This window comes from Heterodontus francisci, chromosome 7 (assembly GCF_036365525.1).
Source record: "Heterodontus francisci isolate sHetFra1 chromosome 7, sHetFra1.hap1, whole genome shotgun sequence".
Classification (NCBI taxonomy): domain Eukaryota; kingdom Metazoa; phylum Chordata; class Chondrichthyes; order Heterodontiformes; family Heterodontidae; genus Heterodontus; species Heterodontus francisci.
This window is the reverse complement of record NC_090377.1, coordinates 26,562,341-26,585,942: the sequence shown is the minus strand read 5'-3', so window position 1 is coordinate 26,585,942 and position 23,602 is coordinate 26,562,341. Positions and strand designations below refer to the sequence as shown.

The 23,602-nt window shown below is 42.8% G+C and overlaps 1 protein-coding gene across 1 annotated transcript in view; it reads right to left on the bottom strand.

Annotated features, from left to right (window-relative positions):
- neb (nebulin) overlaps window positions 1–23,602 on the bottom strand; it is a 361,674-nt gene that overhangs the window by 325,839 nt on the left and 12,233 nt on the right. Inside the window, exons 5-14 of the mRNA XM_068036260.1 lie at window positions 23,333–23,362; window positions 23,162–23,191; window positions 22,946–23,068; window positions 19,994–20,101; window positions 11,785–11,889; window positions 11,548–11,652; window positions 8,268–8,372; window positions 6,422–6,526; window positions 2,622–2,723; window positions 331–438 (exon numbers count right to left, since the gene is read on the bottom strand). Coding sequence (XP_067892361.1) covers window positions 331–438; window positions 2,622–2,723; window positions 6,422–6,526; window positions 8,268–8,372; window positions 11,548–11,652; window positions 11,785–11,889; window positions 19,994–20,101; window positions 22,946–23,068; window positions 23,162–23,191; window positions 23,333–23,362 — 921 coding nt within the window. The remainder of the gene's footprint in view (window positions 1–330; window positions 439–2,621; window positions 2,724–6,421; window positions 6,527–8,267; window positions 8,373–11,547; window positions 11,653–11,784; window positions 11,890–19,993; window positions 20,102–22,945; window positions 23,069–23,161; window positions 23,192–23,332; window positions 23,363–23,602) is intronic.

The following is a 23,602-nucleotide window of genomic DNA, read 5'->3' as shown; positions in this document are numbered from 1 at the left end:
TTCTGAATCTAATCTTCACAATACAGTCAATCTTCCAGAAGACTCACCCATGAAAATTAATCCTGCTTAGAAATAACGTTCCCCCATACTTAACCATTCATATTTGCTGCAATGCAATTGTGAACCTAAAAAACTGACTGTATTGACTCAATTTCTATTTCAGATCAATTTTGACGAATCCAAACAGCCGTCCTGGATTGCTTAAAGTGCAATTCCATTAGTATCTTTTGATTGTCTGAGATTCTTCTCCTTATTTCAGCAGAGGTATTAAATAAAAAATAAATGGCAGCGCGTATGTAAGATGAACATGATTAATTGTAAATCACCTACCGTGCTAGTAGCATCCTTAGCACGCTTATTGGCTTTATATTCGGGAGTTTCGGTCTGCATGAAGTAAATTTGGTCTTTCATTTCCTCATAGCCCTCATTGTATTTTTTCTAATTAAAAAGGAGAAAAGCACAAACGGATAGTTCATAATCCTTGAAAAGGTTCTTAACTGATGTTGAGAAGCCATACCCAAAGCAAATAGGGTATTGGGTTGTATTAACAGAACTATTCAAGCCCATTATCTTGTCCTTGTACAGGACCTTTGTCTAAACCACACTTAGAATACCGTGTCTGGTTTTGCTTCCTCATAGGGTGGATTACATACAGAGGCTTTGGAAAAGGTTCAGAGGAGGGCCCCAAGAATGATTCCCAGCTTAAACCATAGTTACTCAGATAGACTTAAAAGCTGGTTTTGTTCGCTTTAGATAAACACGGGGGTTGATACTAATCCTGCACAAACCACTGCATTACAGGCTGTCACCATTTTCATTATGGTGGGTTGCACTGTATATCTGTGCCCTGTCTTGGAGAGGTGCGTCTCATCATTTCACAGTGCAGTGGGAAGCCGGAGTTAAATTTAATGGTTGCTGGCCGGGTTTCCAGGGGCTGAGGATATCCAGCAGCAAAATGAAGACAGGAACTGCCAGCTGTAGAAGGTAAGTGCTTTTTAGAGCATAGCTTGTGAGCCAGGAGGAACAGGAGCGCTTCCCCCGACCCCTCAAACTAACCTTCTGCCGATCACAACCTCTCCTTGCTGCCGCAATCGGCCGACTATCCCAGCTACATACCCATGATCCCGAGCCTTCTGCCCCACAATTTGCCAACCAACCCCCCCACCCACTTCATCCTGTGATCGTTCTTTCCCTCATGATTGCTAGTCCAAGACACCTATCCTCCCACCCTACCCCACGATCCGTGAGCTTCCACCTGTTCCTTCCTAGAAATCCAGTTGGTGAAGGATGAAACTGGAGCCAATCTTTATACACTTCTACATTTATTTACAGAGGTACACATTACAAGCATACACCTCTTAACCCAAAAATCACAGTTTCAGTGTGTGTCTATTTATAGGGATTCAAGTGAATCACTAGTTAATGTCCACCATCTACATAAAATTAAATACAATTAATACATAATTAACACTACCCCTGGCTTTCCCACCTGGCATCCGGTCAGCCTCTCAATCTGGTCAGTTACTGGGTGGGAAACAATTTTAAAAATTGATAATGATGTCCTGCCGTTAAACCCTTCAAGACCTCCGCGTCCCTGGGATTTCTGGGTTTCCTCCCTTCAACCACGCACCCTCATTGTCTCCCTATTAATATCAGGGCCATAAATACTGTGGGCTGATTTGATAAAGCTTATAAAATAATTAAAAGGTGAGGTTGCATTCCTATTCATAGATCTTTCCAATTTGATAAAAATTGGTTAAGACCAGCGTATGTATAAATTATGAAAGTGTAGGGCTAGGTTAAAAATTAGGTGGTTCCTCTTTTCTCAGAGGAGAGTAGACCGTTGGAACAGCCTGCCGGCTCATGCAGTGAGCACTGTCTCTGCATACCAGCAAAAGAGAGCTGGACCCAGTTCCTGGCTAGGGAGGAGATTACATCTTATAAAAGGCAGGTGAAGTACCAGATAATATAAGCATGGTTAGTGTGGTCTCTGGGCTAGTTTTGATTGCCTATTCACTCAAACTCAAGCTTTGAGTCTACTATCACTCTCAGATCTCTTCTAGCTAGCTTGATACATTTGGTATGTCCCCCACCCATTTTTCCTTCTAATTTGTAACACCTTACTCTTAGCTGTATTGGCTTTCATCTACCACATTATGGCCTAGTTGCATGTATGTGCTTCTGTGCCATTGAAGTAAACAAAATAAAAATCAGGAGAGATGCAAGACGGGCTGCTAACCTGCTATTGCCCATTTTACACCGTTGCACAAAGTCCAGATCTACCCCATAGTGTGCTGGTAGGCTAGTCACCTGCGGGGCTTCACAGTCAAGCCAATCTTGTCCTTAATTGACATCCACCGGTGCTCACTTTCCAAAAAGGGTGACTGGACAGTGATTGAGATTGGAACTTTGAGCTGTTTCTTCCCCTTCCTGGCTGAGACAGATTGCAGTACCACTGGATTCACCTCAGCTGAGACCAAATAAACAGCATAGACAGGGTGATCGAATCTGGGATTGGCCTGGTTTATTTCTGGCCAGCGCATGTACCAACTCCCTCACCTTTTTTGCACCTTAAGATATTTTAAATAAGAAACTGGACAGATTTTTGGAAAAACACTTACAGTGCTCAAATTGTCAGCATTCATTCGTGCAACTGCGACTTCATAGCAAGGCGTTTGACTCCACTTGCCCTTATTTTTGTTGTAATCTTCATGGTACTTAAGCTGTAAGAAAATGGAGGGACGTATTATTTTCATTATTTCCGTTTTTGATTATATTTGGGTAATCAGGCAGTCTTACTGAAAGATATGGGTAATTCATTTGTAATATGAATGCAAAAACTACAAAAGAAGCTGATTAAAAACTCAATAGGAAAATAACCCAGATTTAGCAGATTTCCAAATCAATTCCAAAACAATTTCACCACAGTAATTCTTCTGAGATGATTTCTCACTCGACTGATTCAATGTGGCGAAGGTTGACATTTCCCTGCACTCTAATCAGTTGAAATATAATGCTGGGTTGAATATTTATTAAAGCTGTCATTAAAATTCTCAAACTTCCCTAACAATTAAATGTTAATATGCCAGAGACAGGATGTAGATAAACAAGAGTGCTTAATGGCACTGATCTGATATCTTCTTCTCCCTTATTATTGTATGCTAGTGGCCTAATTAATGTTAAAAGGCACTCCTATCAATGCAATTTTCCCTTGGACACGTTTTGCCAGAAACAGATCTGCTGTTCTCCAAAAGCAATAATTAGTCCCTTGATATTGGAAGGTAAAGTGTGAAATCCCACATGCAAAATACCTGTTCACCTGAGACACTGCTGAGACAAACCCAATGGGGGTGATTATACTTTGCGACCGGGGTCTCAGCCACCAGCTAAAGCTCCATGTTGCCTCATCTCGGGAAGGCCCACCGCATTACGTGCCAATTTGGCACTGAAGTGGACAGTGGCGGGTCTTTCCTGGGATTGAGAACCCTGGCAATTGAAGTCCCACCTGCTGAGAGCTGCTGGCCAATCAGCAGCCAGCAATTCTTTTTTTTCCCAAAAATATACTTTATTCATAAAAACCTGTGAAATATGTATTACATAACAGTACCAGGTTGGCATTCCAAAAAGTGCAAAGGAAATCAGTTTTCTTCAATGTAGGAGTGAGTTGCCTCACAACCCTTCCATTCCATTTTGCATGCCATGTACATTTTACAGCAAACTCATATTTGGTGTATACAGCCCGAGGGGTTTCCCAGGGGTCCAGCCCCTCAGTTCACTTTGTTGGGAGGACCTTACACAGTGGTCTTTCCCCATTGAGCCTTTGCAGCGGCTGCCCCAAGCTTTAGTGCGTCCCTCAGCACGTAGTCCTGGACCTTGGAATGTGCCAGCATGCAACACTCGGTCGTGGACAACTCTTTTCAATGGAAGACCAGAAAGATTTGGGCAGACCAAAGAGCGTCTTTCACCGAATTGATGGTCCTCCAGCAGCAGTTGATGTTTATCTCAGTGTGCGTCCCTGGGAACAGCCTGTAGAGCACAGACTCCTGTGTTACAGAACTCCTTGGGATCAACCTTGACAAAAACCACTGCATCTCTTTCCACACCTGCTTTGCAAAGACAGGAGGTGGGCAACAGTCTCCTCCCCTCTGCAGCCACCTCGAGGGCAACTGCTGACAGACTGCTCACCGGAGGTGCTGGAACCAGGCCACAGGTAAGCCAAGGCAGGAGGGGGTTTCGTGGAGTGGAGATGTAGTGGGGGTGGGGGGGATGACAGCAGCAAGTTCAGGGGTGGCTCTCAGCGGGCCACCCCTCCCTGATGCCGGTTCCTAGTTCCTAAGTGCCTTTTAATGAGGGACCCCCGCCCCTTCCTCCCATCCCCCACAGAGCCAGCAAACAACCTCCACATGTTTGCTTGGTATGCTCACCTTGTGGCAAGGGGCCAGCCCACCACTGGGCTAATTCTGGCGGCAACAGGTTGAGACCCTTAATTGAGTATTAATTGCCCACTTAAGGGCCTCAATTGGCAATGGTGCGGCAAGTCCATTCACAGGCCTTCCTGCCCGGACTTAATTTGCATGGAGGCGGGAAGGTGGCAGAGGGCTTTCTCGCCTGATTATAGGTCCTCCCACCTCCAAACCCATAGAATTCTCCCCAGTGTGTTAATTCAATCTGGCTGTTAGCCATGCCTGGCAGGTAATCTGCCTGGATATTAAGTATAATGGTATTTACTTTTTGAAAGCTTTCTAAAAAAAAATTGACTCAGCTCAGCAGAAGGTCTGTTGCACTGAGATCAGCATTCCAAGGAGTAACAATTTCTATACTGATGCCAGCAGGAACAAACCTCAAGTTTCTTCTTGAGATATCTTTCTTCATGTCTCCATTCAGCATCTGCACTGAGTGATTCCAGTCTCCATTTTAACAGAGCTTTTTTATCATCTGATTTAATTGCCCTTTCTGTCCTTCCTCGACCTCTCCATCCATATAAATGTGTGTACCTATATGCATGGCCACCCTCTGAACCTTGACATCTCACATGGCTTTCCTACTCCTGTCGTCTCATCACAGATAAGGCCATCCCCGACCACTAACTTATATCCGTTGTCACCCACATCCCCCATTCCCTTCCAGTCCCACTTCCATTTGTGTCCACCCCAGAAAAAAATTCTCCCCAAAGTCTCAAACAATTGCAATTGCCAACAGTCCAAACTCCCTAGCCTTGGCCCTCTATTCACCCACAATACTTCTGAAGCCATCAGTTCACTCAACGACTCCCTCTCCTTTACCTTTGCTGCCCTTGTCCCCAGTAAAACCTTTGCTTTCTTCCATCCGAGTCATTCCCCTGGATGGCCCCCATCTTTACTCTCTCAAGTTGAAGGGGTGCAGACTTGAGCATATCTGGCATATTAGCCAGGGCATCTCTATCAATAACTTTTCTTCCTGTCCCTATACCATTACCCCTGGATTCCACCAAAGACCTATCAGTGACCCCCTCCTCTTACTCATATACATCCTGCCCCTTGGTGATGAAATCCAAAGTTATAGGGACAACTTCCACATGAATGCTGAAGAACCCACCTCTGCCTCTCAAGCACTTGTTTTGCCCTTGCTACCAGACTGCTGTCCAACATCAAGCTCCAATTTCCTCCAGTTAAACATTTCCAAGACCAAAGCCATTGGCTTCCAACTCTAGCACAAGCTCTGTATACTTGTCACTAATTCCATTCTTCTCCCTGGCCATGGTCTTGGGTTAAGTCAGATTGTTCATAACCTCAGCATCCTATTCAAACTGGAGCTTCGGACCCCATATCCTGTCCATCACAAAAACCACAAACTTGCACCTCTGCAACATTGCTAGTGGCCATCCCTACCTCAGTCATTATGCCGCTGAAACCCTCATCCATGCCTGTATCATTTCCAGATGTGACTATTTCTTGACCGGCCTCCCATCTTCCACCCTGCATAAACTTTGGTTCATCCAGGACTCTGTTGCCTGTATTTCAACTGTCATCCACTGCCTTTCCTGACCTACACTGGCTCCCAGTTAAAATTCTCACTGACGTCTTTAAATCCTTCATGCATTAACCCCATCACTGCAACCTCCTTCAGCCCTACAACACCCCCAGAATGCTGCATTCCACCAACCATGGTGTCTTGTACATCCAATTTCCATTGTCCAAACATTGGCGGACATGCCTTCAAATACCTGGGTCTCACTCTCTAGAATTCCCTCCCTCAAACCCCACACCCTCCTGTCTCTCCTCCCTTAGGACCCACCTTAAACCCATACCTTTGAGTACACTTTTAGTCATCCCCCCTAATATTTCCTTCTTTGGCTTGACATCTACTTTTGTCTGCTTACACCTCTGTGACATGCCTTGGTGCATTTTTCCTTCTTAAAGGTGCTGTTGCTGCTGATACTCACATCACTGAGCTGATTGACAACCTTTTTGGCTAACACCACATCTGGTGGGTCTGCCAGTGAAGTGTACTTTGAAATTTGCTCCTGGTGTCCTTTCTTATATTCAATCTAGGTGGAAAGAAGAAATTGGTTGGTTAGTGAAAGTAAATAACTAGCCTGATTCTGTGGATCATTTATTGCCCTGTCGATAATTCACCTCTCCATATGCTCAACTTTTTTTATTCTTCCATGGGATGTGGGTGTCGCTAGCAAGACCAACATTTGTTGCCCATCCCTGAATGCCCTTGACAACTGACTGGCTTACCAGGCCATTTCAGAGGGCAGTTAAGAGTCAATCACATTTCCTGTGATTAGGACAGCAGATTTCCTTCCCCAAAGGACATTAGTGTACCAGATGGGTTTTTACAACAATCAATGATAGTTTCATGGTGCCTTTACTGAGACTAGCTTTTAATTCCAGATTTATGAATTAATTGAATTTAAATTCCACCAGCTACCATGGTGGGGTTTGAACCTGGGTCTCCAGGGCATTAACCTGGGCCTCTGGATTGCTAGTATAGTGACATTACCACTAGGCCACTGTCTTTGATATTTATCATTTTAGTAATAAAATGATATCTAATACCAAAATGTGTTAATTAATGCACACAGGAAGAAAAAAATTGGCAACATGAATCCTTAATAGACAGTGTTGAAATAGCTGATCATGAATTTAAAAGAGATTAGGGCGGCATAGAGGTGCAGTGGTTAGCACCACAGCCTCACAGCTCCAGGGACCCGGGTTCAATTCTGGGTACTGCCTGTGTGGAGTTTGCAAGTTCTCCCTGTGTTTGCGTGGGTTTTCTCCGGGTGCTCCGGTTTCCTCCCACATGCCAAAGACTTGCAGGTTGATAGGTAAATTGGCCATTAGCAATTGTCCCTAGTGTAGGTAGGTGGTAGGGAAATATAGGGACAGGTGGGGATGTGGTAGGAATATGGGATCAGTGTAGCATTAGTATAAATGGGTGGTTGATGGTCGGCACAGACTCGGTGGGCCGAAGGGCCTGTTTCAGTGCTGTATCTCTAAAAAAAAAGATGTAGGGATATTATTTGACTTTGTATATATGTCAGGTAATTGTAGAGCAGCAATCAACTAACCTATATCTCCACAAACAGTGCAGTCCAAATCAGAGGAGGTCATGCTAAAACAGTACACTATTCTGATCACTTTGAGTGCTTTGACCAGTTTTGATCACAAGGGACATATTCAGATCATGAACAATGCAAAAAAAAGAGCCGTAAGACTAATCAGTTAAGAGGAAAGGCTAAAGAAGATTGGGGCTTTCAGTTTTTAAAGGAATTTACTCAGAGAGGATCTCGTGGGCATGTAGAGAATTTGTATGGCACAGAAAAATCAAATCTTCAAATAAAATCCTGACCATAACGTAAGAGGGCATGAGTTTCAAACTTTTATCTGTCTCAGCTCTGCGAGGATGATTTTCTGCTTTATTGTCACTGATACACATTTGAAATGCACTGTCTGAAAGGGTGATGGAAGCAGACTCAGCAGTTAATTTTTAAAAGGGAATTGGAGAGATACTTGAAAAGGGAAAGTTTGCAGTGTGATGGGGAAAAAGCTGGGTGAGTGGGTCTAATTGGGTATCCTTTTCAAAGAGACAGCACAGGAATGATGGGTCAAGTGGCCTCCTGTGCTGAATAGCTCTACAATTCTATAAAGTTTTCATTCTTCACTGCACTTTCTTTGTTGAAAAGTGTGTAAATGATCAAAAATCTTTTTAATTCCTGTGATCATTCTATTAAAACCTCCCACATCCAAAAGATCCGAGTAATTTATGTTCAAGTTACTCACATCACTCAAAGCTTTCTGAGCATTGGCAACTCGTCTCAGCTCTGGACTGTCAGAGTAAGGATAGTAGAAAGTCTTTTCCTCCTCCCAGGCTTCTTTATATAATTTCTTCAAGGGAAGAAAAACAATCAAAATTACTTCAACTTTCAGTGTTTAAGCTTGGAATGATAACTAGAACTCTAGCTGAAATTAAAAATAATTGTTCCTCACAAAACAGACAGAGATATTGAAACTAGAAATATACACTTTCTTTAGTACAGTAACAATTAAAAGTACTTGTCAGCAAGGTTGCCCTGTGACCTAACCTATTAGCACCTCTTCAATCGCCACACGTTGAAGTAGAATGTGGGGTTTTTGCCCATAATTTTTCACGTGTATTTCTAACCTAAATTGCATTATTAGAAAGGAGCAGAGAGTAAACCAGGCACCTGTCTACTGGACACATCACTCTATCTCATTCTTATGCTTCTCCAAACATTCATCTCCAGAATGGCAGTACGCTGGCAACAGAACACCTGGGAACTGTTGCAATTTCTGATTGACTGTAAATTTATTTTTTTCACCCAGTCAGAAAATATTTTAGTAGACTTTTATCTGATTGCATGATTAGAGGAACAGATAAAACATGCTCTCTGGACAAATGCTTTGTCTTTAACTATGGCTATTACTACTCCCTTTGCCTTTTATTCCATGACAACTTTGTCATTTAATCTCTCCTGCCCTCTGCCCTATTTATCACAGACCTTCCCTTTTGTTCTTCTTTCCCAACCACGTTCACTTGCTCAAAAATTATTACATTTCTAACCTTGCCAGTTCTGATGAAAGATCTCAGACCTGAAACATTAACTCTGTTTCTCTCTCTGCAGATGTTGCCAGACCTGCTGAGTATTTCCAGCACTTTCTGTTTTTATTTCAGATTTACAGAATCCGCAGTATTTTGCTTTTATTTTAGATAAAACTGTTAACTGGGTTTTCAGGTGACTGGAAAAATGCAAGGCAGGATCAGATAGATCATTGGTAATTTAAGTAACAGAACTTGACAAAACAAGTTCCCTCTTTGAAGAATTAAAAAGCTGAAAACTTTAGCTTAATAAGTCTTGTTTATCTACTTAACGATCCTGTATTTTCATTGTGTGGGCATTTTGCACTGGAGACATTTCACTCTTACCAAATCCTCTGATTACTATTATCATCCCTATTATTCAACGACTATGCAGAGGCGATGGTGAAGGAGTCGCTCGAAACAGTGGAGGCAGGAGTAAAATTTGGCGGGCATCAAGTACAGGCAGTCCAATTTGCAGACAATCAGGAAATGACAACTAGCACTATGGAAAGCCTTTAATGGATGATGGATTCCTTGAACAGGGTAGTGGAGGAGTGTGGGATGAAGATGAACATCAAAAAGATGAAAGTGATGAAGGTGGAAAAAAACATATCAGAGATAGACATTAAAGTAATTGGACAACAACTGGAACAGGTATCAGAGTTCAAATACCCTGGTACCATACTGACAGAAGATGGGAGATGCACGAGAAATAATATTGAGAATTGTAATGGCAAAGAGTGCATTCAACACACGAAAGGGCTTGTTAACCAAGGGGCTGAGTATCAACCTGAAAGTCCGAATTGTCAAACTGGTTATATGGAGTGTGCTCCAATATGGAGCAGAGACATGGAGCCTGTGCAAGGCAGACATCAAGGAGTGGTTCTGGAGACGAATGTTGAAAATTAGCTGGTCAGAGAGGGTGACAAATGAGGAAGTGCTCAGAAGGTCAAGCAGAGACGTTCCATCATCGAAACCATCAGAAGAAGGAAAAAGAACTGGATTGGTCACGTCATCAGACATGAAGGCCTGCTGAAAACGATGATTTAAGGTAGATGGAGGGTAAAAGACAATGAGGAAGGAATGACTAGCAATGCTAGATATGGTTAAAGAAGGATGATACAAGTATCTAAAGAAAGGGACCATAGACAGGTAGTTGTATGAATGGGGCAAGAGCCTGTCGAAAGGCAGAATACCAAAGAAGAAGATTTACTATTCACAAAATGGCTGCCCACAAAATAGTGATTTAACATTGTGGTTTGGAAAATCCATGGGAGACAAAGTAGCAGATATTCCAGGATCCTAACCACTGTGAAACGCCACGACCAAAGTTTGCAGGGTCATGGAGAGCTCAAGGAAAGAGCAAACCTTTGCATGTTGTGGGAGAACATATATACCCCCCCGATCCACTGAAGACCCAGCAGTAACTGGCCTGGTGGGGGAAAGGGGGGTGGAGTTAGGGAGGGGGGGGGGGGGGGTTGGTGTAGTATAGGCCTCCACGAAGCAGATCAATCTATATACATGAATGCTGCTCCCACTGCCTCCACCCTTACAAAGGCCTTCCAAGCACTCCTTTATCCTTCTTATCTTTGGAAATCCAGATCCCCATAAGTTGGCCAAAGCCAAGGTGTGCCTTACCCGCTCCCGGACTGTCCAGTTACACCTGGTGACGCCGGGTAATTGAACCAGGGACTGAATTTTCCCTGCGGGCTTCTGAACCTCACTGTCAGGCTCTGATATGGGTCAGAAGCCCGCACTGTGTGAAACACTCAATGCCTCTAAGCCTGCCTGCAGCACTGCCCACTACCGCCCCCCCCCCCCCACCCCCCACTTGCCACCGGTCTGCCGCCTCCAGGCAGCTAAACTGTCCTCCGTCGCCTCTCAGAATCTTCAATTGGCCTTAATTGGCCCTTAACAAGCTTAATCATCTACCCGTCATATGCAGGCGGGTAACTCTGCCGCCCCCTCCATCCTGCCTCCAGGTACTATTTTTAGTGCCCATTCACCTCCATTCCTGCTCCGAGGGCAGGGCTCAAAATCTAGCCCTGGATCTGCCTGGAGATCCAGAGCACAAGTACTCACACCTAGGGAGTCTCTGCCCCTGGTCTTGCATCCTCTTACCGTGGATGGCCTTGCAGGGTCAGGCAGAAGCCTCACCTCCACAAGGCCATCCCAGACACTCGCACATTTCTCATAGCTGGGCATCGCTTGTTTGCAGGTATTCCAGCAAGACTCCCATCAGACATACAGGCATCACACAGAGTTCCGAAGAAGGGTCACTGACCCGAAACGTTAACTCTGCTTCTCTTTCCACAGATGCTGCCAGACCTGCTGAGTGACTCCAGCATTTCTTGTTTTTGTTTCAGATTTCCAGCATCCACAGTATTTTGCTTTTATTATCACACAGATGTTGTCTGCTTGGCATTTGCTACAGCTTTGTTGATTCATAAATTTCTTTACCGGACTGAAGTTTTCGGCAAATTTCACTGCTCGCACAAGCTCAGGGGCATCTGGTGGCAGTTGGTAGACATCCTTGGTATCTTCCCATTTCTGTTTATACAACACCTGGAATAGGCAGTTGAGTAGACATGTCACTAAACTGATTTGGAGATGCAGTAGATTTGTATTGTACATAAAATTATGCAAGATGTAAACCAGACCAAATCTCTGAGTCGACAGTGAAGTAAGCAACGTTACCTTGCTAACTAACTGGGAAACATTTTTGGCATGTTCGATATCCCGGGCCTTCCCATCAACGTGGCACATAGTCTTTGCCTTGTCACCTTCTGAACGATATTTGACCTTCATAATTTAAAAAAAAATTGAATCAAAAATGATACTATTTGAGATGATTACATTGAGTCTACATTCATTTGCCAATTACATGTCCATTCTGCAAGTTTGTTAAAGTCTTTCTGAATTTTGTCTCAGTTTTCCTTTACATTAATTATACAAAGACGATTCGACCCAACAGATCTATGTTGGCATTTATACTCCACATGAACCTCCTCCCACCTCTCTTCATTAACCCTATCAACATATCCTTCTATTCCTTTCTCCCTCATGTGTCAGCTTCCCTTTAAACATATCTATTCCATTTGCCTTAACTACTACTTGTGAGAGCAAGTTCCACATTCTTATCACTCTTTGACTAAAGAAATTTTTCCTGAATTCCCAATTGGATTTATTAGTGATGATTTTATAATTATGACCTCTAGTTCCATCTTCACTATATCTATCCTATCAAGCCATTTCATTATCTTAAAGACCTCAATCTGGTCACCTCTCAGTCTTCTCTTTTCTATAGAAAAAAGAGCCTCAACCCATTCAGTCTTTTCTGATAGGTCGATCCTCTCAGTTCTAGTAGTATTCTGATAAATATTTTTTGTGCCTTCGCTAGTGCCTCCATATCCTTTTTATAAGATGGTGACCAGACTTGTGCACAGTAATCTGAGTATAACAGCTGTAGTTTAGTTGGTACTGCTCTCACCTCTGAGTCAGAAGGTTGTGGGTTTAAGTGCCACCTCAAGACTTGAGCACAAAAATCACAGCTGACATTCCAGTGCAGGACTGAGGGAGTGCTGCACTGTTGGAGGTGCTGTCTTTCAAATAAGACATTAAACTAAGGACTTGTCTGCCCTTTCATGCAGATGTAAATGATCCCATGGCACTATTTTAAAGAGGATTAGGGCAGTTATCCTTCGTGTCCTGGCCAATATTTATCCTTCAATCAACATCTCAAAAATAGATTATCTGGTCATTATCATATAGCTGTTTGAGGTAGCTTGCTGTGCACAAACTGACAGCTGGATTTCCTACATTCCAACAGTGACCACACTTCAAAAGTACTTCATTGGCTGTAAAGCACTTTGGGATGTCCTGTGGTCATGAAAGGTGTTATATAAATGCACATTTTTTTTGTGGTCTAACCAAGGTTCAATACAAGTTTAACATAACTTTTCTGCTTTTCAATTCTACCCCTTTAGAAATAAACCCCAGTGCTTGGTTTGCTTTTTTATTAATGGCCTTATTAATCTGCGTCATTACATTTAGTGATTCAGGTATCAGTGATCACTTCGCTCCTCTACCCCATTTAGACACTTATCATCCTGAGTTGGATGATAATTATTTCTGCTACTTAAATGCACCACCTCACATTTAGCTATATTGAAATTCATTTGCCAATTACATGTCCATTCTGCAAGTTTGTTAAAGTCTTTCTGTATTTTGTCTCAGACTTCCTTTGCATTAATTATACATTGTAATTTGGTCTTGTCCAAATTTTGCAATTGTACTTCCAATTCCCAAGTCCAAATTATTAATACAATTTGTGAATGACAGAGTCCCAGCACCGATCCCAGTGGAACATCACTTTCAACCATTTGCCATTCTGTGTGACTACCCTTAACACCCTACTTTCTGTTTACTTGTAGCCATCTTGCTATATTCTGCTACCTGTTCCCTGACTCTACATACTTTGACCTTAGTCATGAATCTATGATGTAGCAACTTATTAAAGGCCTTTGAAAACCCAAATATACTACATCTACTACATTACCTTTATCTGCTCTTTGTGTTACTTTTTCAAAGAATTCAATAAGTTTGCTCAAGCATGACCTTTACTTTTGAAATCCTGCCTCTACCACGTTCTCAGACAGTGCATTCCAGACCTCGCTGCGTGAAAAAGTTTTTCCTCATGTCAGTTTTGCTTCTGTTACCAAATACTTTAAATCTGTGCCCACTCGTTCTCGATCCTTTCATGAGTGGGAACAGTTTCTCTCTATCTACTCTGTCCAGATCCCTTATGATTTTGAATATCTCTATCAAATCACCTCTCAGCCTTTTCTTCTCCAAGGAAAACCGTCCTAACTTCTCCAATCTATCTTCATAATGGAAATTCCTCATCCCTGAAACCATTCTTGTGAATCTTTTCTGTACTCTCTCCAATGCCCTCATGTCTTTCCGAAAGTGTGACGCCCAGAATTGGACACAATACTCCAGCTGAGGCCGAACTAGTGTCTTATACAAGTTCAACATAATTTCCTTGCTCTTGTACTCTATGCCCCTGTTAATAAAGCCCAGGACACTGTTTGCTTTATTGAATGCGCTCTCAACCTGTCCTGCCACCTTCAATGACTTATGCACATATACACCCTTGCACCCAGGTCCCTCTGCTCCTGCACCTCCTTTAGAATTGTACCCTTTATTCTTTATTGTCTCTCCATGTTCTTCCTACCTAAATGAATCACTTCACATTTCTCCGCATTGAACTTCATCTGCCACCTGTCTGCTCATTCCACCAACTTGTCTATGTCCTTTCGAAGTTCTACACTATCCTCCTCACAGTTTACAATGCTTCCAAGTTTTGTATCATCTGAAAACTTTGAAATTGTGCCCTGTACACCAAGGTCTAGGTTATTAATATATATCAGGAAAAGCAAGGGTCTCAACACTGATCACTGGGGAACTCCACTACAAACCTTCCTCCAGCTCAAAATACATCCATTAACCACTACTCTTTGTTTCCTGTCACTCAGCCGATTCCGTATCTATGTCGCTACTATCCCTTTTATTCCATGAGCATTGAACATATTTTCAGTTTCTAAATTTTTCCTGTTTCATCTTTGAGTAAAGATGCCATTATCTTTCTGACCACTAACATTAAGCTAACTGGTCAATAGTTTCCATCTTTATCTCCCTTTTTAAATATAGGAATATCACTAGCAAACATGCTAATGAGTGCTTGCAAATATTCAGCTCTCATCATTATCTAAAGGATATATGCCAGAATCCTCATTCACAGGCCATTCATCTAATAATTAGATACAACCAAGCAACACAATGTCAAGCCTGTATGACATTGGTCGTGGCCTCTTGATAAATATATCAAGTGCTTTTAACTGCCACAGAAGCCTAAACTAAAATGATAAAGTCCAGAGAAAGAAGGGAGTTCAAGTGGGACCTTGTTGCACAGAAGAGGTGATCGAAGTGTGATACGCGTTAACAAGGAAGCTCATTGAACAGCACAAATTGGTTAAATTTGGGTTCAAGAGGAACATTCATGCTCCACCTACTGCCAAGTTCTGTGCAGAAGCTACATGATTTTCCACCATCCAAAACCAGTGAGCTGCAGTAAAATTCAAATGAGGACCAAACCTGAAAATGGTTCAGGCCTCCCAATTGTGGCACCATCACATTTATACCTGTTTTGGATCAAAGTTGAAAATCAACCAAGTCTCTCTCTCAGATTTATGTGCTTTCTGAAGCACATAGAACACAAAACTAAAGCTACACCAGGTTTGTAATCAGAAGCGTGTGTTTTTCTTGGCCCAATTTTAACTTTGTAGGTGAATGGATTTTGAGTGAGTTAAAATTCCACCACTATCTCGCTCACAGACACACATGGACGTGCAGTCACAAAATCAGGGAGGCTGTCTAAAAAACTCACTGTAGACCTTACTTCAATAAATTAGATGAAATTTTTCCTCTCACTATTCTTCATATTGTATCAAAACATATTGAACATAAAAACATCCCAGTGACTGAGAAACAAATGGCACTGGAAAAAGTTTGCAGGAAGCACTTTGAGCAATTGTGAGGAAGGGGAACCGGTGGCAGAGGAAGGTGCAAGATAATACAACATCACCTGAAATTGTATGGTGACAAGATTTAGTTAAATCTTTGCCCCCATATGGGGTGAGTATGGAGGCGGGCGGGCACAAAAATTCACGTCACTGGCCGGCACGCCAGTTTACCGGCACTGTCCCACCGTTTTCCTGGAGGGGGGCTCGGGGGGCAGAACGGCTACCTGCTCGCAAACAGGTAAGATAAATTAATGACCTATTAAGGAATTTTTTAGTCAACCTGCGAGACTGGAGGTAGCCTCCCAACGGCTGACCGATGGTACCATGGCCAATGTGACCATTTTTTAATTCCAAAGTTTTAGAAGTTGCTGAGAGGGTGCCTCAAGATGGAGGCACACTTTCTCCCTTACCTGAAACAGCTCCTTCCGTGCTGGAAGGCCCGAGAGTCTGCCCGCCGTCCTTAAGTGGATGGCGAGTGCGCCCTCTGGCCACTTATTAGTCAGCTGAAGGAAAATCACTGCCGAGTGACTGTGCCCCACACAATGCGGGGTTGGTAACCCCATTTGACCCCGACGTTGTGTCTCGATACAAAACCCAAAATCTGGGCTTTTTCATTTCAATTGTAGATATAAGAATTTAAAATGGAAAATTTTGACATGTAAGTGAGACAAGGGCGGCACAGTGGCGCAGTGGTTAGCACCACAGCCTCACAGCTCCAGTGACCCGGGTTCAATTCTAGGTACTGCCTGTGTGGAGTTTGCAAGTTCTCCCTGTGTTTGCGTGGGTTTCCTCCAGGTGCTCCGGTTTCCTTCCACATGCCAAAGACTTGCAGGTTGATAGGTAAATTGGCCATTAAAAATTGCCCCCAGTATAGGTACGTGGTAGGGAAATATAGGGACAGGTGGGGATGTGGTAGGAATATGGAATTAGTGTAGGATTAATATAAATGGGTGGTTGATGGTCGGCACAGACTCGGTGGGCCGAAGGGCCTGTTTCAGTGCTGTATCTCTAAGCTAAACTAAACTAAACAATGAGAAGTAATGCTTTGAGAACAGGACATGGATACAGACATAAGATTTATAATAAGATACAGAATTTAAAGGCCGAAGTTGGTGCATTGCAAGTAAAGACTACATGCAGTGAATTGCAGAAAAACCACTAGGTTACTGTGGTGACATGCCTACTCACAGCCACAGAATAAGACAAAGAAACTTAAGTATATTGAGTGGTTAGCTTAGAGTTGGGGTGATGAGAACCCTGGTGGCTACAGTAATTGAGGACTGGACTTCAAACCATGTGGCCTTTACTTGAATGTGTCTCCAACATTCACATTCAGGGTGGTCAGCCTCAATTATGTATAGAAATAGAGGTTTAAGTGAACACGTTAGAATAAGGTCCTTTCCAACACATTTCAGGTTTACCCTAGTGTTAGTATTTAGCCCTACTGTCACTGTTGAGCTGATGGATGGTAATTTAGCAGTAGTACAAAGAACAAAGAACAAAGAAAATTACAGCACAGGAACAGGCCCTTCGGCCCTCCAAGCCTGCGCCGATCCAGATCCTCTATCTAAACATGACGCCTATTTTCTAAGGGTCTGTATCTCTTTGCTTCCTGCCCATTCATGTATCTGTCTAGATACATCTTAAAAGACGCTATCGTGCCCGCGTCTACCACCTCCGCTGGCAACGCGTTCCAGGCACCCACCACCCTCTGCGTAAAGAACTTTCCACGCATATCCCCCCTAAACTTTTCCCCTCTCACTTTGAACTCGTGACCCCTAGTAATTGAATCCCCCACTCTGGGAAAAAGCTTCTTGCTATCCAACCTGTCTATACCTCTCATGATTTTGTACACCTCAATCAGGTCCCTCCCTCAACCGTCTTTCTAATGAAAATAATCCTAATCTACTCAACCTCTCTTAATAGCTAGCGCTCTCCATACCAGGCAACATCCTGGTGAACCTCCTCTGCACCCTCTCCAAAGCATCCACATCCTTTTGGTAATGTGGCGACCAGAACTGCACGCAGTATTCCAAATGTGGCCGAACCAAAGTCCTATACAACTGTAACATGACCTGCCAACTCTTGTACTCAATACCCCATCCGATGAAGGAAAGCATGCCGTATGCCTTCTTGACCACTCTATTGACCTGCGTTGCCACCTTCAGGGAACAATGGACCTGAACACCCAAATCTCTCTGTACATCAATTTTCCCCAGGACTTTTCCATTTACTGTATAGTTCACTCTTGAATTGGATCTTCCAAAATGCATCACCTCGCATTTGCCCTGATTGAACTCCATCTGCCATTTCTCTGCCCAACTCTCCAGTCTATCTATATTCTGCTATATTCTCTGACTGTCCCCTTCACTATCTGCTACTCCACCAATCTTAGTGTCGTCTACAAACTTGCTAATCAGACCACCTATACTTTCCTCCAAATCATTTATGTATATCACAAACAACAGTGGTCCCAGCACGGATCCCTGTGGAACACCACTGGTCACACGTCTCCATTTTGAGAAACTCCCTTCCACTGCTACTCTCTGTCTCCTGTTGCCCAGCCAGTTCTTTATCCATCTAGCTAGTACCTTGGACCCATGTGCCTTCACTTTCTCCATCAGCCTACCATGGGGAACCTTATCAAACGCCTTACTGAAGTCCATGTATATGACATCTACAGCCCTTCCCTCATCAATCAACTTTGTCACTTCCTCAAAGAATTCTATTAAGTTGGTAAGACATGACCTTCCCTGCACAAAAACATGTTGCCTATCACTGATAAGCCCATTTTCTTCCAAATGGGAATAGATCCTATCCCTCAGTAACTTCTCCAGCAGCTTCCCTACCACTGACGTCAGGCTCACCGGTCTATAATTACCTGGATTATCCCTGCTACCCTTCTTAAACAAGGGGACAACATTAGCAATTCTCCAGTCCTCCGGGACCTCACCTGTGTTTAAGGATGCTGCAAAGATATCTGTTAAGGCCCCAGCTATTTCCTCTCTCACTTCCCTCAGTAACCTGGGATAGATCCCATCCGGACCTGGGGACTTGTCCACCTTAATGCCTTTTAGAATACCCAACACTTCCTCCATCCTTATGCCGACTTGACCTAGAGTAATCAAACATCTGTTCCTAACCTCAACATCCTTCATGTCCCTCTCCTCGGTGAATACCGATGCAAAGTACTCGTTTAGAATCTCACCCATTTTCTCTGACTCCACGCATAACTTTCCTCCTTTGTCCTTGAGTTGGCCAATCCTTTCTCTAGTTACCCTCTTGCTCCTTATATATGAATAAAAGGCTTTGGGATTTTCCTTAACCCTGTTTGCTAAAGATATTTCATGACCCCATTTAGCCCTCTTAATTCCTCGTTTCAGATTGGTCCTACATTCCCGATATTCTTTCAAAGCTTCGTCTTTCTTCAGCCACCTAGACCTTATGTATGCTTCCTTTTTCCTCTTAGCTAGTCTCACAATTTCACCTGTCATCCATGGTTCCCTAATCTTGCCATTTCTATCCCTCATTTTCACAGGAACATGTCTCTCCTGCACGCTAATCAACCTCTCTTTAAAAGCCTCCCACATATCACATGTGGATTTACCTTCAAACAGCTGCTCCCAATCTACATTTCCCCAGCTCCTGCCGAATTTTGGTATAGTTGGCCTTCCCCCAATTTAGCACTCTTCCTTTAGGACCACTCTCGTCTTTGTCCATGAGTATTTTAAAGCTTACGGAATTGTGATCACTATTCCCAAAGTAGTCCCCTACTGAAACTTCAACCACCTGGCCGGGCTCATTCCCCAACACCAGGTCCAGTATGGCCCCTTCCCGAGTTGGACTATTTACATACTGCTCTAGAAAACCCTCCTGGATGCTCCTGACAAATTCTGCTCCATCTAGACCTCTAACACTAAGTGAATCCCAGTCAATGTTGGGAAAATTAAAATCTCCTATCACCACCACCCTGTTGCTCCTACATCTTTCCATAATCTGTTTACATATTTGTACCTCTATCTCACGCTCGCTGTTGGGAGGCCTGTAGTACAGCCCCGACATTGTTACTGCACCCTTCCTATTTCTGAGTTCTGGCCATATTGCCTCACTGCTCGAGTCCTCCATAGTGCCCTCCTTCAGTATTGCATTAACTGAAAAGGTTTACAATTCATGGGGAGAGGGGGTGATGAGGGGGAGAAAAGAAAGGAACTAATTACGACTGTTTGATTAATGCCCAATATTTTTCCAATGTATAGATTAGTTAGGATTATTGTGTTGCTAAGTAGAAGATGCCACCTCACCAAGTTTATTATTCTTCTCACCTCACTGAGTTGTTCCTGAGCCTTCCGAATTCTCTTCAGCTCTGGCGTGTCTGAGATAATAGCATATGGTTTTCCCTTTTCCTTTTCAAATTCTTCCTTGTATTTGTTCTAAAAATGATCACATTTCAATTACAAAAATCAATTTTTGTCATCTGAAATTAGATACTGTGACAATCACTGGGAAAATACACTTGAGAATTTCGCAATCATTCAGTATTATGTATCATTGAGTCAGTTGTCCCAGAGGCACAATGTCACTTCAGGGAAACCCACTGCATTACTGACAGTGTTCAAATCACTCATTAGCTTCTGGAGAATTGTGAGCAACATAAAAAATTCTATACAGACCTATACAATTTTAATCAACCAAAGCTTTTGACACAGTGGAGCCAAATTTCAACTTGACTACTGGGCGGGAACAAGGTGGTAGCATAATGAAAATCACAACTCCGCATTTATTGCCCAGTCCCTGGTGCCCGTCCGGACATCACCATATTTGTGATGAGGTGGGGGGGTTGCGGGTGGGAGGCTTACTCATTAGTCCATGGAAAGCAAAGCTACTTTGTTATTTTGAAAAATTAACTCAAATTACAATGTGAAAAGACACATTTTTCACCTGAAGCAACTGGCAACCAGCAGAGGAAATTCCTGCCTGATTTAATTTTCACTACCGATGGGAGCCTTTTTAAATATGCAAATTGAGTCCTACATTAGTTGTAGGATCACGATTGTAATTTTAATGCACAATTTGGCACAGCAGGCACCATGCATGCTAGAGTCAGTTGTCCTCAGCACTGACCAGCCTAATCAGTGGTCCTTAAAGGGATTGATTCAGCCCACTCATAAAAGGGAAAATTACATCATTGGGACCACAATACAATTTTGAAGGAGCGGCACAGATTGCTCCCACTGGTACTTGGCATTGAGCAGCCTGGCCAGTGGTCCTTAAAGGAACTACCAGAAGCTATTGCAAAATCCTTACAGGTAAGTTATTACTTATCCTGTCTACTTACCATGATTGGCTTGACTCCACAGAGAAGTCATTGGATATCTTGCCCCATCCGATCGACAAGCTGCCTGTCAGTACTCACTTAGTGTTGATAACTTGTTGATTAGTGATTGCGCCCTCCCTGTACCTGTAGAGGGGTATTCTCACAAGAATAAGCATTCCTGTCTATTGTGTACAGAGGTGACAATTCCTGCCATTGGTGTAGGAGCAGTGTTAAGGAGGAAGAGGGATTCAGTCTGATGCAAAAGCAGCTGGACTCAGCTAAAATGGGAATTGAGTGGAGGAACGGAGAGGCAGGGGATGGTTGGCTATGTGAGGAGTTAAATGTGGAAATGGGTGACACTAAAAGCAGATAGGTGGCAATATAGATGGCAAATATAGGGAAGTCTTTTTACAACTGTACAGGGTGTTGGTGAGGCCGCACCTGGAGTACGGTGTACAGTTTTGGTCCCCGTATTTATAGAAGGATATACTAGCATTGGAGGCAGTTCAAAAGGGATTCACTACAGGCGAGGCCACACCTGGAGTACTGCGTACAGTTTTGGTCCCCGTATTTATAGAAGGATATACTAGCATTGGAGGCAGTTCAGAAAAGGTTCACTAAGCTGATTCCTGGGATGAAGGGGTTGTCTTATCAAGAATGGCTAAACAGGTTAGGCCTTTATTCATTGGAGTTTAGAAGAATGAGAGGTGATCTTATAGAAACATATAAGATTTTAAGGGGGCTTGACAGGATAGATGTTGAGAAGATGTTTCCACTAGTGGGGGAATCTCAAACTAGGGGACATAGTTACAAAATAAGGGGGCACACGTTTAAAACTGAGATGCAAAGGAATTTCTTCTCTCTGAGGGTGGTGAATCTCTGGAATTCTCTGCCTCAGAGAGTTGTGGAGGCTAGATCACTAAATGTATTTAAGGAGGAGGTAGATAGATTTTTGAAATCTCAGGGAGTCGTGGATTAGGCGGAGCAGGCCCAAAAGAGGAGTTGAGGCCTGGGACAGATCAGTCATGATCTTATTGAATGGTGGGGCAGGCTTGAGGGGCTGAATGGCCTACTCCTGCTCCTATTTCTTATGTTCTTAAATGGATGGCAATGAAAGGGAAAAATAAAGAAAAGAGGGAAATGGATAGTAATCTGGCTTATGCCATGGACAACTGTAAAATGTGCACAGGGTGGTCCAATTTCCAGGCCACACAGATACCTTACTCTATATCTTTCAGTGTCACAAATTGTTTATTCAGTTTAATGGACCAAAGTGGACACAGCTCACTTTGTTGCTAGTGAGGCCCTTTCCATTTGTGTAGATTTCTAATAACAGTAGAGACAGGACATGCTCTGATTATCAACTGGGCAATGCACTTGCTCAATTGGACAGAATTCACAAAAAACAATGAATTAACTGATACAAATGGTTGAAATCACACAGCAGTATGTGACATCTGTGTATCACTTAAATCATGATCTTTAACATAAGAGGCAAGTGCCGCAAATGTGGCATCTTAATGCACATTTTATAATATAAATACAACTTAGATTAATATATCCTCTAAGAACCTTATGAACCTCAAGAACCACTATAGCATATTTCAGTTGGTAGGTGTACTGCTCAGTGTATAACTTAGTCGTAACAGACCTGGAAAGTTTAAGCTCAATCCCTGGTCTGCACCGCATTAGTCAATCTTAGATAAGATGTACTGGAGTTGGTCCAAATGACCTCAGAGTTCTAGAGTAGGGAAGAGGTAAAGCCAGAATTCCTTGTCCAGATGACCCATGTCTGCATTGTTTTCAGGTGAGGGCACTGTTGGGGTCAGTCATGATGCCCTCTTCAGTCATTGCCAAGGATTACAAGAGCACTTCAGCAAGGTACCCAAGAGTAGAATGCTGAAGAAAAAATGCATAGCCAACAAATATATGCATAAAGCATGAAACACAGATTTCATACCTGACTGAACAGATTTTGCATCTTATGACTGTGTTCAAGGTAAGGAGTCATAAACTTTGACTTGTCAATCTTCTTTCTCCTTCTCACTTCTCTGACAGGCAACCCTGAACCAGACTGATGAACCTTAAAAAATGAATAAAACAATATTAGTTCTACCCCATGAACAAATACACCACCAAATATTCACAAATCATTGAACTTGTCACTTATGCTCACCTCTTGAATGACCATTTGTGGTTCCGTAGTCTTTTGAGAAAGAGAAATAGTCATTTAGTAGCTAAATAAATTGTGTCACATTAATTGCAGCAAACAAAGTACTAATTCTGTTCCTATGAACAAATGATCCAGCAAATATTCACTAATTATTTAACTTGTTACTGTCCTCACCTTTTGGATGATTGTGTGTGGTTCTGAAATCTTGTGGAAAAGAAAAATGGTCATTATAGTAGCTAAATAAATTGTGTTATATTTATTGCCAAACATAAAGTATCAATTCTATTCCTATGAACAAATGCCTCACCAAATATTCGCCCAAATTTCAGTCAGTGGCAAATCGGCAGTGATCTTAAAGAAAGCTGCCCACAAAGATCTAGTGATCTCTGTGGTATGGATTTCCCCTTTCCCAACATTACTTTGATTCTGGCAACAGTTCATGGG